This window comes from Psammomys obesus, unplaced genomic scaffold (assembly GCF_907164565.1).
Source record: "Psammomys obesus unplaced genomic scaffold, mPsaObe1.curated_primary_1811, whole genome shotgun sequence".
In the NCBI taxonomy this organism is placed as follows: domain Eukaryota; kingdom Metazoa; phylum Chordata; class Mammalia; order Rodentia; family Muridae; genus Psammomys; species Psammomys obesus.
This window is the reverse complement of record NW_026585742.1, coordinates 6,177,697-6,195,676: the sequence shown is the minus strand read 5'-3', so window position 1 is coordinate 6,195,676 and position 17,980 is coordinate 6,177,697. Positions and strand designations below refer to the sequence as shown.

Below are 17,980 nucleotides of genomic sequence, written 5' to 3'. Positions count from 1 at the left end.
TTTTGTTTAAAAATTAGTCCACATTTCTCAGAAGCTCCCTTTTACCTCCCCAAAATTAGTTCACATTTACAGGAAAGGGACAAGAGTTCTTTATTTTTATCTTCCAATTGTGTATACCACAAAGGAACACAATAAAAAAAAGGAAGTCATTCTGTCCCTCTCAAAAGAGATTTTACATTATGTAAGTACCTATCATAAAAAGAGCTTTGGAACTCTGCATTAGAATGTCTGTTCTCAGGTCTCAGCGTTAGTTTCTCAGCGAGAAGGGTGCACCTGAACTGCTTTCCTGTGATAGCCCTGTAGATGTGCATGCTTGCAGAGGCTGAGTGGCTTTCCTTTACTCATGCTTGCTATGTCCATCTTTTACTTGCTTTCCCCTCATTTTAAAACTTGTTCATGAACTTTTTAGGTACTATTTAGTTCAGACAGAAAGCTGTGTAGTGCGTTACAAATATTTTCTCCTGGTTTATAATACAATTCTACAACTCTGTTTAAAATACCTCCTATCAGCTAAAACCATTCAGTGGAAAAAAGACAGCATATTCAACAAATGGTGCTGGTCCAACTGGATGTCTACATGCAGAAGAATGAAAATAGATCCATATTTATCACCCTGCACAAAACTAAAGTCCAAGTGGATCAAAGATATCAACATAAAACCAGATACACTAAATCGATTAGAAGAAAAAGTGGGTAAGACATTGGAACTCATTGGCAACAGGAGACTACTTCCTGAACAGGATACCAACAGCACAGGCTCTAAGAGCAACAATTGATAAGTGGGACTTTATGAAGCTGAAAAGCTTTTGTAAAGCAAAGGATATAGTCATCAAAACAAAACGACAGCCTACAGACTGGGAAAGGTTCTTCACCAACCCTACATCTGACAGAGGGGCTGATATCCAGAATATATAAAGAACTAAAGAAGTTAAAAAGCAGCAAATCAAGCAATCCAATTAAAAAATGGGGTACAGAGCTAAACAGAGAATTCTCAGTAGAGGAATACAGAATGGCAGAGAAACACTTAAAGAAATGCTCAGCGTCCTTAGCCATCAGAGAGATGCAAATCAAAACGATCCTGAGCTTTCACCTGACACCCATTAGAATGGCTAAGATCAAAAACTCAAGTGACAACACATGCTGGAGAGGTTGTGGAGAAAGGGGAACCCTCCTCCATTGCTGGTGGGAATGTAAACTTATACAACCACTTTGGAAATCAATCTGGCGCTTTCTCAGACAATTAGGAATAGTGCTTCCTCAAGACCCAGCTATACCATTCCTAGGCATATATCCAAAAGAGGCTCAAATATACAAGGACATTTGCTCAACCATGTTTGTAGCAGCTTTATTCGTAATAGCCAGAACCTGGAAACACACCCAGATGTCCCTCAGTTGAGGAATGGATGCACAAATTGTGGTATTTTTACACAATGGAATACTACTCAGCAATTAAAAACGAGGAAATCATGAAATTTGCAGGCAAATTGTGGGACCTAGAAATGATCATCCTGAGTGAGGTATCCCAAAAGCAGAAAGACACACATGGTATATACTCACTTATATAGTCCTATAAGATAAGATAAATATACTGAATCTATCCACCTAAAGAAGATAAACAAGAAAGAGGACCCAGGGTACGATGATCAATCCTCACTTAGAAAGACAAATGGGATGGACATTGGATGTAGGAGCAAACAAGTAAGAGGACAGGAGCCTACCACAGTGGGCCTCTGGAAGACCCTACCTAGCAGTGTATCAAAACAGATATTAAGACTCATAACCAAACCTCTGGCAGAATGCAGGGAACCAAAAAAAAAAAGGGGGGGGGTAGTTAATACGACCTGGAGAGCACAGGAGTTCCACAAGGACCAAATATATCTGGGCACAGGGATCTTTTATGAGACTGTTTCTCCAAACAAGGACCATGTACGATTGCAACCTAGAGACCCTGCTCAGATGTAGCCCTTGGTAGCTCAGTATCCAAGTGGGTACCCTAATAAGGGGAATAGGGACTGTTTCTGACATGAACTCGATGGCGGACTCTTTGATACCCCCCCCCCTCCCGGGAGAAGCAGCCTTGCTAGGCCAGAGAGGAGGACCTTGCAGCCAGTTCTGAAGACACCTGATAAACCAGTATCAGATGGAAGGGGAGGAGGTTCTCCCTTACCAGTGGACTTGGAAAAGGGCAGGGAGGAGATGAGGGTGGGAGGGTGGGATTGGGAGGGAAAGAGGGAGTGGGATACAGCAGGGATACAAAGTTAACAAACTGTAACTAATATTAAAAAATAAATATTAAAAAAATACCTCCTATCATAAAAACACACCATGAAAAATTATATTTATCCTTCTTTTAACAATAGGTTTTTCCATCTTCTTTAGAAGTTCTCTTTGAACCACTGGGATAAAGATAAAAATTATACAACATTCCTACTCAACTTCATTCAACCTCTTAAAATTTGAGTCCATTTAGTTTTTAATAAGATATTACATAGCAGATACTTAATTCTTAACACCATATATTAAACTTTCTGATGAACAAAATGACCACCTTTAATGACATAATCTGTCCATGGTATTCCAGCTGCAATACAGTTACATATCAGGACAAATCGCCAGCCTCATCAGTCTATTTCTCTGGTCTCCTTACTCATTGCTATGCCTTTTCCATATTGTGTGGACCTAAAAGTAGTTTTCAAACATTTGGTTGTCCAGACAGTATGATATGAGCACAAAAAAAATTAAGTAGACAGAAAAATTCCATTCCTAATCATACTTATCTGATTTCTTATTTTCTGTAGCTTGTAAGTCTTTATTTTTAACAAAAACACAATGTATATATATGTATATATAATAAAAATATTTGTACAATTTGAAATGCATGACAATTACACACATGTAACCCATACTCATAAGATACACTCTCGCCAACCATGTTTTTAAAGTATAACATTTCTCTAATTTTTAAAATTATTGTTCTGATTCACAACAATAACATCTCTACCCTGAAACACACATTTCAAATAAAACTAGTAAAATTCATGCTTAGCACTACATCCTACCTGTAAGCTACTTCGAAGAATGGAGAGGTTTATAATACCAAACTTCATTGCCATCTATTGTTAGGGCTTTATGAACTCCTAATACTGCTTTGAGTTCAATTCCGTCCCCTATTAAACACAAGTTGAAGCTGCAACCCTGGTATTTCCATACTTGGAAATAGGGTTTTTGCAGACATAGTTAAAATAATTAAGTTCGACAGGGTGGGGTGGTCTCCTCAAATACTTTGCCTGGCATATTTATAAAATGGTCATGCCATGTACAAACAGAGTCACAGGAAGGAGACGTTGGGACAATTCAGATTGTTGCTATGCTGCTATAGAATAAGGAAAACCTGACAAGCAGCTAGGAAGACAGAAGAGGGACTCCCTGCAGAATTCAGAGAGCGATCCTGTGCCTATACCTATCCAGTTCACAATTTTAGTCTTTAGAATTTGTGCATAAAAATTTTTGTGTTTTTTTTTAAGACACAAAAGATTGTGAATCTTCATTAAAAAAGTTGTAAAGAAATTGACATAAGGTACTATTACAAAGCTTTTTTTTTTTCCCCTAAAAAAACAAAAACCTTTTTAATTCTTTTATTTCAGTCTACCCTTAAACATTTTCTGGAGTTTAGCCACTACTGAAAGATTTTAACTTTCCATGATTACCACTACTACTGAGGCAGATACAATCTAATGCTGATGTGTTCCTATCCAGATACTCAAATACAACCGTTCCCAGTAAGGTTCTTTAGTCTTTTTCCATTTGATTGTAATTAAAAGGTTGAAAAGGATAATTCTTTTAGATACTGAAGTATCATTATCTGCTTTATTATGGTATATGATGCTAAGAAATAATGCTGAGCTTATATGCTAGCATTTTAAGTTGATTGTACTTAATCGTATAAAAACACCATAGATCTCTCACAACTTCATTAGGTTTTGGTACTGAGATCTTACTAGTGTTTCCTGATTAAAAAAACTTCCAGCTTTTCCTTGGTTCTAGAATTACGATCACTATCCAATCTTTTAATGTTCATCAATCAGAGCCTGCTATTCTCAGCTGCTTTCCTAGTCTCTTCTTGAACGTAGGCTATGCCCTGGTTCAACCTTTCTGCTTGGACTACCTGAGAAAATGCATACACAGTACAATAATAACCCCCCTTCCTATAGATCAAGAGGTGGCAACTCATAGTTCCCAAGCCAAACCTGGGCCACCAGCCATTTTTTGTAGAGCTCATGGACTAGAAATGGTTTTTATAAACAACTTTTGGAACAATTCTGAGAATAAAGGTTTGTTTTCCTTCTTTATTTCAGTGGCAAGAATCAAACTCAGTCTTTGCACATTCTAGGCAATAGTACTACTGAGTAACACCTCCAACTTTGATAATAAATGCAGTATGACCTAGAACATGAACTAAGTGAAATGTTCCCTCTGTAAGAGAATGTCATTCTTTAATATAATAGTCCTGCATTTAAAAAAGTAAAACTATTTCTTTAATTTTACCACTAAGAAATTATACAAATGTACTTCTCCCTTGTATTACTTAAGTACTATAGAATATTCTCCTGACCCACAAAGCCTAAAATATTATCTAGATCTTTACAGAAAAATACTTATTGACCCTTGTGCTCTAGATGTCCAGTGAACTTAGTCCATTTGGGTCTCGTGTGCATCTGTGGCTACATCTTTTTTCTTCTTCTTGTGCTTACAGAAGTAACTTATTCTCTCGTTTTCTTTTACCTGACTAGGTAGAAACTGGGCCACTACTGATTTTGTTGCATTTATTTTGCCTTCGTGGAAAATAATGCCTATGTGTGGTGCACAACTTTCTTTGAGTACACAATCCTAGCTGTACTAAAAGCTTTAAAAACATATTGTTATGATGGTCTTTCCTTAAGTCCACTGGATTCTTTAACATGACATTTACATAGGGTTTAATTTCCAAATCTGTAACATTACCTTAAAAGCGTCATACTGAAATGTAATTTACCTGTGATCAGGAAGTACTGCTCAACTAGTCTTAACAATTGAGTCTTTTCATGACTTTTGTGGATAAATTAATAATTAGATTTTGCGTAGTACCCATAAAAAGACAAATACTACCTATTTGCATGATACTACCTATTTGCAAAAATAATAATACTGAAAGATGACTTAATGAGGTATATTGAGTGTGACTTATTAAAATCCTCTATGGCCTTCATAAGTTTTTAAAACTTATGTTTAACTTCTAGATCTGTCAATTTTTAGAAAAATATATTGCAGAATCCCACTTCAAAGTCATGATGTTTTAGTTGCTTTGCTTTATGCACCTGCCTATCAAATTTGTTCTACGCATGTCCCAAGTTCTGGAGTTACATAGAACCAGAAAAGTAGAGCTCTATAGCCTAAGGACTAAAAACTAATAAACAACTTTAGAATATGAGACTACTCAGAATGCAAAGTACTAGTTTATAGCTGGAAGTTGATCAACATTTTAAAATAATTAAGATACTTAAAAGAGGCATTTCGTTCCTCAAGATCAATTATAATTTTTAAACTGTTAACATGAAATTATCAATTCCATTATAAATTAGTAACAAAATAAAAAAATTCACCATCATGGGAAAAACTACTGCAGCAGCAGAGGCTTTGATCACCCACAGAAGGACGAGGCAGGTCAGCTGGACGACAGTGAACACGTGCACCTTCCACAGGGGGACGTAGCGGAGGTAGATTAGGTCCGGCTGGTGCTTGGCAGGCATCCCAAATAATTTGATACGGTCAAAAAACTACACATGAAATGAAGGAACAGAAAAGAACTTATCAACAAAAAACAATTTCTCTATTTAGGAAATTATAATTTTTAGGGTTTTGTGTGTATGTGTTAAATGAAACTGTAAGTTCTTGGATATGTTCTGATAGTACAGAAGAATGTTTTGGGAAAGAATTTCTGGATCTAAAGAGAAAGAAAAATCAAAGGAAAAAAATGAAGGCTGATATATACCTGTAATTCTACCACTAATGAGAAAGGCAGGAGACTCCTGTAAGTTTAAGCCAGCCTAGGCGGCTAGCCCAGTTTAGTATGTGCTGCAGCAACTATTCTTGTGATATTTTGTTAAGCATGTGGCTGCTTTTTGTCCTTGGCCAAAATATCTGCCAGAGGCTAAACTGAAGAGGTTACGGATTAACAACTTTGGCAGAGGACATTTCCAGACAGCCTAGTATTGACTATGTTGCTTGGTTATTAATGGCTGTGGACAAGATTGTGCATTTTTATAAAAGAAAACTGAGCAAGTAAAAATACAAAATGTACAATTTGAGGAGAAAAGAATATTGGAATGGAGATAAGTCCTATGCTCAAGGAGATAAAAAGATTAAAGAGCCTGAACTAAATGGAGTGGTGACATCAGGGTAAGAACCCACACTGCTAAGGTTCCAACTTGTGAAAAGGAATTAGAGGAAAACATAGAGCCAGGAACAGTGGTACACAGCCTTTAATCCCAGACTGGGAAAGCGGAGACAAGCAGATTTCAGTGTTCATGGTCAAGCTGTTCTATGAGTTTCAGGAGAGCCAAGCTTATGCAGTAAAGCAAACCATCAAAAGCACAGTTAGTAAGGACGTAATTGAGCGAGAGGACCATCTTCCAGTCCCAGTGAGCAGAGAAACTCTGCAGTTTCGGCCATGTGATTCTGGCTTTAAAGTCACGAATAGAAAAAGGGGGTTATAAAATCTCCCTCCAAGACTAATGAGGCCTGGCATGTGTCAGGAATGTCCCTGCGAGGAGGCCTACAGCCACTGTGTGAAGCTGTGAAGGTGAAGCCGGGTTTGCCTTGAGACCACAAAATGTTGAAGATGCCAGAGCCGTGGGATACCTGTGGAGGGCTAACAGGAGATAGAACCAGCCTAAGAGAGAGAAGTGTGTTTCAGTCAACAAAGCTGAAAGGAGTTGGAGATCTGGGGGACACTTTGACATCAAACATGCAGTTTGATGTCAGACTGCATCAAAGATGCAGTCTGGAGTTCGCCAGGCTGCTTTTTGGCCTTCTTTGTTCCAGTATTTCCTTACTATGCTCACTTTGGGAATGATAATGTATATCCTGTGCCACTGTATGTTGAAAGTATGTGATCTGTTTTTTCATTTTGATTTTACAGATCACAGTTAAAAAGATTAAATGAGTCTTAGGCAGATTTTTAACTTTGGACTTTTAAACAAGTTTGAGACTATTAGAGAAAATAGGGACTTTTAAAGTTGGACTAAATGCATTTAGCATTATAATGTGGCTACATGTTTATGGGGACCAGGAAAAAGAATGTGGTAGTTTGAATAAAAATGTCTCTTGAAGGCCCATAAGGCCCAAAGGACACTATTAGGAGGTATGGCCTTGCTGGAAGAGGTGTGTCACTTGGGAGTGGCCACTGAGGTCTGATGCTGAAGCTAGGCCTAGTGTGGCAGTCACTTCTGCTGTCTGAAGAACAAAATGTAGAGCTGTCATCTACCTCTCTGGCACATATCTGCCTGCTTCCCACCATGCTAGCTCACCATCAGATAGATAGTGGACTAAGCCCCTGAAACTGTAAGCCACCCCCAATTACATGTTTACTTTATAAGAGTTGCCATGGTCATATGGCTCTTCACAGGAATAGTAGCCCTAACTAAGACAGGAGACATGCTGGCTTTGGGACTTGCTGATAGCTACCTTTACACCAATGAGTGACTGGACAGCACAGTTTTTATGAGGTGAGGTGGCCACTGTGGGGCTCACTGTGCTAATATAAACATTTTCTATTCAGGCTTGTACCTGAGTAAATTTTAGTGGACTGTTGCCACAAAGTGCAGGAAGCACTGGCTCTGGGTTCCTAACAATATAACCTCTGCTGACACCCACACTGCCGTAACATCCTACTTTATAAAACAAGAACTCCTCATCTCCTCCATCAGTCATCATTTTAAGGATTAGAGAAAACAATTTACGTGATAAGCCTCATTGTAACATAGACTTTTATAAGAAATTAATTAATTACCCCTTCTCAGTGCTGAACGTGTTGTTTTCCACATCAGAAAAAAGTTTCCATTCTGACCCTTTCATCTTTCCTTTACTATACTAGTCTTCACTGAGCAGGTATGTGACCTTTCATTGGGTTTAAGTTGGTGAATTAATCACCTCATTCTTTTGGGGTAAAAGCATAAAATGAGCAGTGAACAGTAAATGTGGATTTGATGCAAAAAGACAGAAAATAGTCACAAGTACAACTTCTGCAATTTTTACATTGTTCCATTGTTAAATACTTGCCTGAATTCCTTTCAATGATGAAACTCCCATATAAAGGAAAACACCATACAGAACTGGCATTGGGATAAACTGTAAATAAAATTATTACAATTAGAATTCATCATACTGAAATAATTTTATAGTAATGAGTACACAGAAATATTTGATGAGTAATTATAGTGACAAAGCTAAAAGTTCTTTTGTGATAAGGACTGGACCTACATTCCTATAGGACAAGAAGCAAATAGGTGTATTGTTCATACATTTGAGAGACAGTCAATCTGCAGACTGTTCATTAAAAGGGAGTGTGCTCAGGTATGAGGAGCAAGGGCACTTCAGTCAACAGATTAATTTAAAACGTAGTTAATTTTCTAAACAAAACAGCCTTCTGTGCTTCAGCTTGTTGTACAAGCTGAAAAAAATCCTTCAAATACATAGAACACTCAACAGAGTGGCTGACACACCACCAACCACTAAAGTATTAGCTTACAGCTGCCCAGCACCAATGCAGCAGACAGCATTTACACTAATAATGTCCTTCTAAAGCTGCAGGATAAAGATGCCAGCCCCATATCCTGGCAGGTCTTCTCTAGGAAATCCTGGTTCTGTGTGCAAAATTTAAAGATATTTTTAATATCTATTATCAATTTGAAGATAACAGGAATAATATTAATAACCATGAGATGCTGGCATAAAGAACAATGTGTAGGAAGGTGCACTTGTCTATGAATATGTGGATATTAACTGGCTGGTACCTTCCTCCATCAAGTACTACCTTTTTATTTTATCTTATTTTTATTTTTGAAGATTCATTTGTTTATTTGAATACAGTGTTCTACCTGCATGTCAGAAGAGAGCAATGGATCGCATTATAAATGGTTATGAGCCAGCATGTGGTTGCTGGGAGTTGAACTCAGGACCTCTAGAAGAGTGGCCAGCACTCTTAACCTCTGAGCCACCTCTCCAGGCCCCTATTTTATCTTATTTTAAAGACAGGGTCCCTTACCAAATCTAGAGCACACCAATTAGGCAAAACTAGCTGCCAACAATCTCAGAGGATATATGTGTCTTCACTTCCAGAGCAGTAGGATGAGAGGTTTCTTTATTCACGGATGCTGAGATCTTAACTCAGGATTTATGCTTACACATCAAGCACTGTACCTACCAACTTAATCAAGGACAGAAACATACTTCCATAAAAAACTGTAATTTCTAAAACAAAATGAAGTTAAAGAATAGCACCGCTTTACATTTTGTAATTCTCTTTAGTGCTGTTTAGCAGGAGACAAGAAAAGTCTTTAATCCTGTGCTTAGTGTACAGCAATATGCTGTAAGAGCCTCTTTTGAATGACAAACATGAAAAACCCTGCCTTTTGCAGGTATGGAAGAACCCTGACAGGATGACAGGGACTCCAAAATGTCTTTGGAGTGCTCTGCTCGAGGATAAAAAAGGGCCAACATAAACATAAGTCTAATAAATATAATAATATTTAAGGTTACATATGGATTCTGGGGATGAAACTAACTAAGCTTGTCAAACCTGCCATTGGCCAGTCCCCTTACTAATTGACTCATCTTGCCAGCCCTTTAACTTTGATGCAGGGATTCACTATATAGTCCAGGCTAGCCTCTAACTTACAATTCTGTCTTAGCCCAACCCCACCTAACCCCTGCCCAAGTGCTAGCATTATAGACATGAGCCACCATACCCAAATAATACTAGAGTAAGTTAAACAGCCAGTGGCTCAGTGAGTCAAAGCTCTTGCTAAGCAAGCCAGACGATTTGAGTGTGGTCTCTAGAACCCAACATAGAATGACAGAAACAGACTCTCAAAAGTTGTTCTCTGACCTTCACACTCCCACTATTGTACATGTGTGCCTGTAGGTGTACACACACACAAACACACACACACACATGCATGCACGTACACACACATTTTTTTTCTTAATTTAAATCACAAAGTTGAAAAGAACTGTCTCTGAAGAGTTGCTTTTAAAAAGTAAAAAATTATTTGGAGACTAAGTTTCATTTTAAAGTTCTCTTTCTTCATGTTCAAGTTGAGTTCTTGTATTCGTATACAGCATTTTATTCATTTAATTATGAGCTGTAAGACTTAAAGGGAAATTTTCAAAGAGCTTCAATGGGCCCTCATCCCCAAAAGACTACATAAAATACTTCTCTTGTCTGCACTATACCACTACTGTATCAGTTCACCTCCCCATCTCACTAGCAGACTGTGGAGTACCTGCAGAAAAACAATACTACACCTATTTATTCCTAACTCCTGCGCCTAACAGCATGGAAAGCAGTCCATAGACCTTGGTGCTTAAACTGCCTGGTGTACAATCCATGAAATGAGCCCAAGAAATTCCAACAGTGGTGACTATCCTTTTAAATCTTATACACACAGGTGTCTTCTAGTTTAAAAGTTGTATAAACGTTTATTCAGCCTTTTTCTTTATAGCAAAAATAACTAAAATATCAAAGATAAATATGGAGTTGGGTTTTTACATAATAAATAAAAAACTTTCAGATTAGATATTTTGCTATAAATTTGTTTTTTTAAATTACTATATTCTGTATGGTTTCTATCTATAAAATATAGATAAAAGAAAAATGTGATTAATAAAATTTCTTACAGGTTCCATTGGTAATACCATTTTTAAAAATTTTCTGGTATACACTATTTTTATTTCATGTGCTATATCAAGAAAGAACATATTAAGTCCATTAACTTAAAGAAAGTACTTTAAAGAAACCAAAGTAATTATCTTCCATTTTTTCCAATTATTTCCTGTACTGTTCAAACCACACGTTGATTAACTCACTCCAAATGCATGCTGCAAATGATGGGCCTGTAGGCTATAATTCATTTATCTACATGCTTACTATATGAAAAACACTGCCAAATGGTATTTCTAAACTTGCATGGATTTTAAATTACAGGAGAAAAACTGATTTTATACATTCACACATATTTCAATGTTTAATTTCTATATAATTAAATAAAAATGTTAAGATAAGTAAAATTTCATGATGTGTCTGCAAAGGATTTTACCTTTAGTACTGAAGTCATGAACACAGAGAGGCCCATCAGGATAAAAATCATCAGCCCTGTAACCCGCTGTTCACGAATCCCCAGAAACTTGGGCTGTTCCCCTGGAGCAGAACATTCAGATTCTACTTTTAAGCTGTTGACATGACTTATAGATAACACTGTCGCAGCCACAAACCATGGTAGGCCCATGATAGAGCAGACTCCCAACATGACACCAACCATTAGCAAGTCAAGGTGATAGCCAGCTCCTTTCTGAAAAAGGAAATGAACATTGGTAAGTCATATTAAATGAAGTCTGAACTAATTATCAAAAAGGAAGAAACCAACTTTCATTTTGCACTTTTAAATGTACTTGTTGTTAAGGAAAATACTGCAAACCCTTAAAGAAGTCTTTTAGATTTACCTTGAGTTTGTGTTCTTTTCTGTTGATGATTACAGCTGTGATCTGTTGATCCATAAAGATGAGAATGGTACAAAGCAGAGCTGGAACAGCTGCAATTAGTAAGGTCCACCAAGGGTTATCTCCCAAAGGGCTTATGATCCAGCCCCTACTTGGATCAGTAGGCTATTAAAGTTTAAAAATAAAGAGAAAGTTTCATTCCTCTGCTGTATTCAATTTCCACAGCACATAGTGGATCTATTCCATAAAATACCAAGGGACAGAAAAAAGGATGTGTGGTAAATTATTTGCAAAGATAAGATAATCAAGAGAAATTCATCCTGCGCCTACCTGCACACCCTTGTCATGGGACTTGCCCAGTCTCCATCTACAGTGGCATCTATTCTCGCTTCTTCAACTCAAGATTATTTTCTAACTTAATACACTGTTGGTCTGAGTAGGCATGGCCCCCACAGACTCATGTGTTTGAATGCTTGGCTCATAGGGATTGCACAATTAGGAGGTGTGGCCTTGTTGGAGGAAGAGTATCACTGTGGGGGCAGGCTTTGAGGTCTCCGATAGCCAAGCTCTACCCAGTGAGGCACCCAGTGAAGCACCTGGTCTCTCTCTGCTGTAGAATCTAAACTACTCCAGCACCATGTCTGCCTGCACACTGCCATGTCTCCACCATTGCAATCATGGACTAAACCTCTGAAATTGTAAACCAGCCTCAACGAAATGTTTTTCTTTATAAGAGTTGCCATGGTCATGGGTATTTCTACACAACAACACCCCAACTAAGACATAGACAAAGTAAGCCCAAAGTGACATGTACGATTGTCAAGTCTGGACTTCAACCATGAAGCTTTTTAACATCTCAAAGTCCTGTGATGACTGTGCTTTTGAATATACTTTCTTTGAGGAAAGATACAAAGCAGAAGCAGGGAAGACAAAGGCCACCACTAACAACTGTTTCAACCCCTGAGGTGAGTCTCCAGATCAGTAAATAAAGCTACACTGCCCTACATACCCACCCCCCGGCAAAAGCCGCTAGACAACTAGACATGTGAAAAGAGGAAGACCTACTAACCGGACCACATCCCACCTGGCAAGCCCATCTGCTAAAGAGTTATAACTGATGTTTATTGTTTAGAGACTAATAGTTTGGGGTTGAACTTTGGTCTTGTTTGTTTGAACTTGTTTATTTTGAAAACACAAGGTGTTGCTAAGTAGCCTAGACTAGCCTGGAATTCATGATGTAATCCAAGACAGCCTCAAACTTATAAGCCTCCTGCTTTAGCCTCCTCAGTTTGGAATTATAGGCATGTACCACAGTGTCCATCTTCAAAGAACTGGTGTGAGCAGGTTGGCTTGCAGAGACAGACACGTAAACTAGAATGACACTTTAAATAGGACCTATATACACCATCTATGGTGAAATCAAATCTCTCTTGTGTCGACTCCTAAAGTGCCTTGTGTTAGATCCCTGAAACTAGTGCTCATGGTAAAGTTGCTACTGCACCAGAACTGCCCAAACTACTCACAAAAATATATGTACCTTCTCACATTCAGTAATATGAAATGGATTTTTACAGCAAACACTGTAGACATAAATTAGAGAATTTTCTATTCTGAAGAACAGGAGGTACTAAAATTTAAATATATATTTGTCAATAAAAAAATGTGAACTGACTGCACTTCACAAGAGCTCTTGTCTAATAACCACAAGGTCCTGCGTACAAGCTTTCTCCGCACTAAGTAGTCTGATATTTCCAAAACCAGTTACTTCTTTTAATACTTGCCTCAAACTTTTCAGGAACATTAAGTTTAGGAGATGGAATTCCCACAAGGTAGTCAATTACAACCATTATTACTATTGTGAGAAATACAGCAAAGTCACTGATTGTTGATCGCACCTATAATAGAGGGATTACATTAATATAAATAGAATTACTTCCTGTGCTTTTTCAAGAATTCATGTCTTTCTCATAAAATATGTCACTAATGTATGGATGAGACTACTAATAATTAATAGTGTTATATATGTGTATGTCCACTTTATCCTCAAAACATAAGAAACAAGTCACATCACACTACCTTTCACTTTTTCACAGTATTATCTTTCTCCTGTGTGTTCAGATATGTAAAGTATATATGTATATATAGTATACATAACGATATATACTCCTAATAAAACTACACACACAGACATATATGTACATATATATATGTATGTTTTGGTTTTGAGACAGGGTTTCTTTGTATAGTTCTGGCTGTCCTGGAACTAGCTCTGTAGACCAGAAGGGCCTCAAATTCACATAGACCCACTTGTGTCTCCCTCCCAAGTGCTGGGATTAAAGGCATGTGCCACCATGCCTGGCCAATATTACTTTTTACTAAAAGCAATTTATCTTAAACTATTTAGCATAAAGTATTAGTCATAAATAATAAATTATTGCTTTGAAATAAACCAACGAAAACATAAATATTACCAAAAATGCATCCCAGTTACCTTGGTAGGAAAATAACGCTTGGTCTTAAACTGCTTGAGGAATGAAGACAGAAAGAACGTCGTAAAAAACAAGACTACACACCAGAAGAGCACATCGGGAACATAAGGCCCATGAGGACCACAAGCTGATCCCACAAACATACCGTGGAAAGTCTTACACTCCTGGAGGGGCAGGAGAGGGAAGAAGATGGAGATTTTCAAGTATTCAATAGAGTACTCAAGAGTATAGTTGAATCTAAGACATCAATTTCATTCTTTACCCAGAAAGCTTCTGCTAACCTAACTATACCACATCATCAATTAGGGATGTTATGCTATTTCTATCAAAATCACTGAAAAAGAACATTTCACCAATTTTCTCCTTTCTTTTTACTATATGTTCCCTTTAGAGAAAGGTTCACGGTGAGTGCTATGAAATGTTTCCTCTGCATCCCTGTAGGCCACAGCCACACTGTCTGAACAGGTGGATTAAATACTGTAATTTTTACAGATGCTGAATGAAGCATGGATAGAGAATTGCCTTAAAGGATAATTGGAGCTGCGCATGGTGGTATAAACTCATAATCCTTAGCTCTCTCACGGTGAAGCAGAATGACAGGGAATTCAGGACAAGTCTCTATTATTACAAGTCTCTATTATTTATAATCTGACGACAGCCTGGAATAAATGAGATTTCACCTCTCCCCTAGAAAAAGCAAAAAAGAAATCAAGAAAAGAAGGAAGGAAAGAAGGAAGGAAGGAAGGAAGGAAGGGAGGGAGGGAGGGAGGGAGGGAGGGAGGGAAGGAGGGAAGGAAGAAAGGAAGGAAAAGAAAAAGTAAAGGCAACCAATTTAGCTCTAACTTGACACCTGAGATTAAAACATGGCCTTTCATGAGCAGCAATGTGATCATTAAAATTTTAGTGAGAACACCCACATTTTGGTCTGGAGCTGTAGCTCAGCAGTAAAGCACTTGCCCAGCATATGTGAGGTCCTGGGTCTAAGGTAGCAATTACCAACCTGGAGGTTGAGACTCCCATAGGAGTCACGTTTCAGATATTTACATTTACATTATGAGTCATAATAATAGTAAAATTACAGTTATGAAATGGCAATGAAACAACTTTATGGCTACGGCTTACCAACTACATGAAAGGGCTGCAGCATTAGGAAGGCTGAGAATCACTGATCTGAGACCTTACACCTCACTTAAGTAAACGAAAACAGAGGCTGCAGAGATGGGGCAGGGTTTAAGAGCACATAGGCTGGCTTTCAGAGGACCTGAGTTCAGTTCCCAGCACCCATGCTGGGTGCTCACAACTGCTGAAAATTCTAGCTCGGAGGGATCTGACACCTTTTTCTGGCCTGAAAATACTTGCACTCATGCACACAGCCACAAAGAAGCACATAAATTAAAAATCAAAATTAAAAAATAACAAAACAATGTATTTTGAAAACAATCTACATATTTATTATCAAGAAGAAAGCTACGTATAATCAGAAAAAAACTGAAGAAAACTGGACATGGAGGCTCACATCCTGAATCCTAGCGCAGGGGAGGCTAAGATAAGACTGCTGCAAATTCTGGCCAGTACCAGCTACCATGTGAAACCAACTCTACAGCAAAATAGCGAGGAGACCAAAGCCAGGTTTCCACGGACCTAGGTGCTCCCCAATCCCTAATGGACTTACGGAAACAGTGAGGTTTCCCCAGGAAATACTGTCTGCTGTCACATTCTTTCTCTTCCACACTTCCATGGTTTCATTGCTAGGGTTAGATGGCTCAGTACAAACACATCTGAGAAATCAGAACAGGAGAATGTTTTAAGAATCCTATATTTTTTTTTATTTTTATTTTTTTTCTTATCAGTTACATTTTATTAACTCTGTATCCCAGCCATATCCCGCTCCCTCATTCCCTCCAATTCCACCCTCCCTCCCTCATCTCCTCCCTGCCCCTTTCCAAGTCCACTGATTGGGGGGAGACCTCCTCCCCATTCATCCAATCCTGTTTTATTAGGTATCTTCAGGACTGGCTGCAAAGCCCTCCTCTGTGGCCTAGCAGGAATGCTCCTCCCTTGGGGGGTGGGGAGGTCAAAGAGCCAGTCATTGAGTTCCTGTTAGAAATAGTCCTTGTTCCCCTCACTATGGGAAACCAATTGGTTACTGAGCTACCACAGGCTACATCTGAGCAGAGGTTCTAGGTTATATCCATACATGGTCCTTGGTTGAATGACAGTCTCTGAAAAGACCCTGTGCCCAGATATATTTGGTCCTTGTGGAGCTCCTATCCTTTCCCCATCAGACTAACTCCCCTTCTTTCATATGATTCCCTGTACTCTGCCGAAGGTTTGGTCATGAGTCTTTGTATCTGCTTTGAAAACACTGCTAGTTAGAGTCTTTCAGATGACCTCAGTAGACTCCTGTTATACGTTCAATGCACATCCCATCTGTTCTTCTAAACGAGGACTGATCATCTTACCTCATGTCCGCTCTCTTGATTATCTTTTTTAGGTGTACAGATTTCATTATGTTTATCATATCTTATAGGTCTATATAAGTGAGTATATACCATGTTTGTCTTTCTCCTTCTGGGATATTTCACTCAGAATGACCTTTTCTAGATCCCACCATTTGCCTGCAAATTTCATGATTTCCTCCTTTTTGATTGCTGAGTAGTATTCCATTGTGTAAAAATATAATTTCTGTACCCATTTCTCCATTGATGGACATCTGGGTTGTTTCCAGGTTCTGGCTATTACAAATAAAGCTGCTACAAACATGGTTGAGCAAGTATCCCTTTTGTGTACTTGAGCAAAGTTTGGGTATATACCTAGCAGTGGTATAGCTGGGTCTTGAGGAAGCACTATTCCTAACTGTCTGAGAAAGCGCCAGATAGATTTCCAAAGTGGTTGTACCAGTTTACATTCCCACCAGCAGTGGAGGAGGGTTCCCCTTTCTCCATAACCTCTCCAGCATGTGTCGTCACTTGAGTTTTTCATCTTGGCCATTCTGATGGGTGTAAGGTGAAATCTCAGGGTCGTTTTGATTTGCATTTCCCTGATGGCTAATGAGGTTGAGCATTTCTTTAAGTGTTTCTCTGCCATTTGATATTCCTCTGTCGAGAATTCTCTGTTTAGCTCTGTTCCCCATTTTTTAATTGGATTACTTGGTTTGCTGCTTTTCAGCTTCTTTAGTTCTTTGTATATACTGGATATTAGTCCTCTGTCAGATAAAGGGTTAGTGAAGAGAATCCTACATTTAATGTTCATTTTTGTTTCTAGATCAATTGCACAAGGTTTTATGTTTTAACATCTCAGCATTTCTTCCATAGAGAATAGGAAGTAAAGCAGAAAGCAGAAGCACGGCACCTCAAGTTTAAGGCCATGGTGGTGTGTTACAGGGTACTCCAGACTCAGACTACTTGGAGCTATGTGGCAAGACCTTGTCTTAAAAATACCAAGTGTGTGTGTGGGGGGGGGGGGGGGGGCAGCTGCAGCAACAGGGGAGGCCAAAGGAGGAAAAGAAGGAAAAAAAAAAAAAAGAGGGGAAGATGAGAGAAAAAGTCTGTCAATAACATATTCACTGAATAATAATGGTTGGATATAACATTTGGGATGGTTAAAGACTACCATGTTTACAGTTATCACTAAATCTTATCTCTTTGGACTCCATAGCCTTAATTGTTCTCTCTCTCTCTCTCCTTCCCTCCCTCCCTCCCTCTCTCTCTCTTGTTTTCAAAACAGGGGTTTTTTTT

General features: G+C 38.4%; 1 protein-coding gene across 1 annotated transcript in view; it reads right to left on the bottom strand.

Annotated features, from left to right (window-relative positions):
* The window catches only part of Slc4a7 (solute carrier family 4 member 7), a 28,558-nt gene extending 11,848 nt beyond the window's left edge, over positions 1-16,710 (bottom strand). Inside the window, exons 1-8 of the mRNA XM_055599032.1 lie at positions 16,706-16,710; positions 15,916-16,021; positions 14,246-14,407; positions 13,536-13,649; positions 11,758-11,919; positions 11,355-11,606; positions 8,317-8,385; positions 5,640-5,813 (exon numbers count right to left, since the gene is read on the bottom strand). Coding sequence (XP_055455007.1) covers positions 5,640-5,813; positions 8,317-8,385; positions 11,355-11,606; positions 11,758-11,919; positions 13,536-13,649; positions 14,246-14,407; positions 15,916-16,021; positions 16,706-16,710 — 1,044 coding nt within the window. The remainder of the gene's footprint in view (positions 1-5,639; positions 5,814-8,316; positions 8,386-11,354; positions 11,607-11,757; positions 11,920-13,535; positions 13,650-14,245; positions 14,408-15,915; positions 16,022-16,705) is intronic.
* Between the last annotated feature and the right edge of the window lie 1,270 nt (positions 16,711-17,980).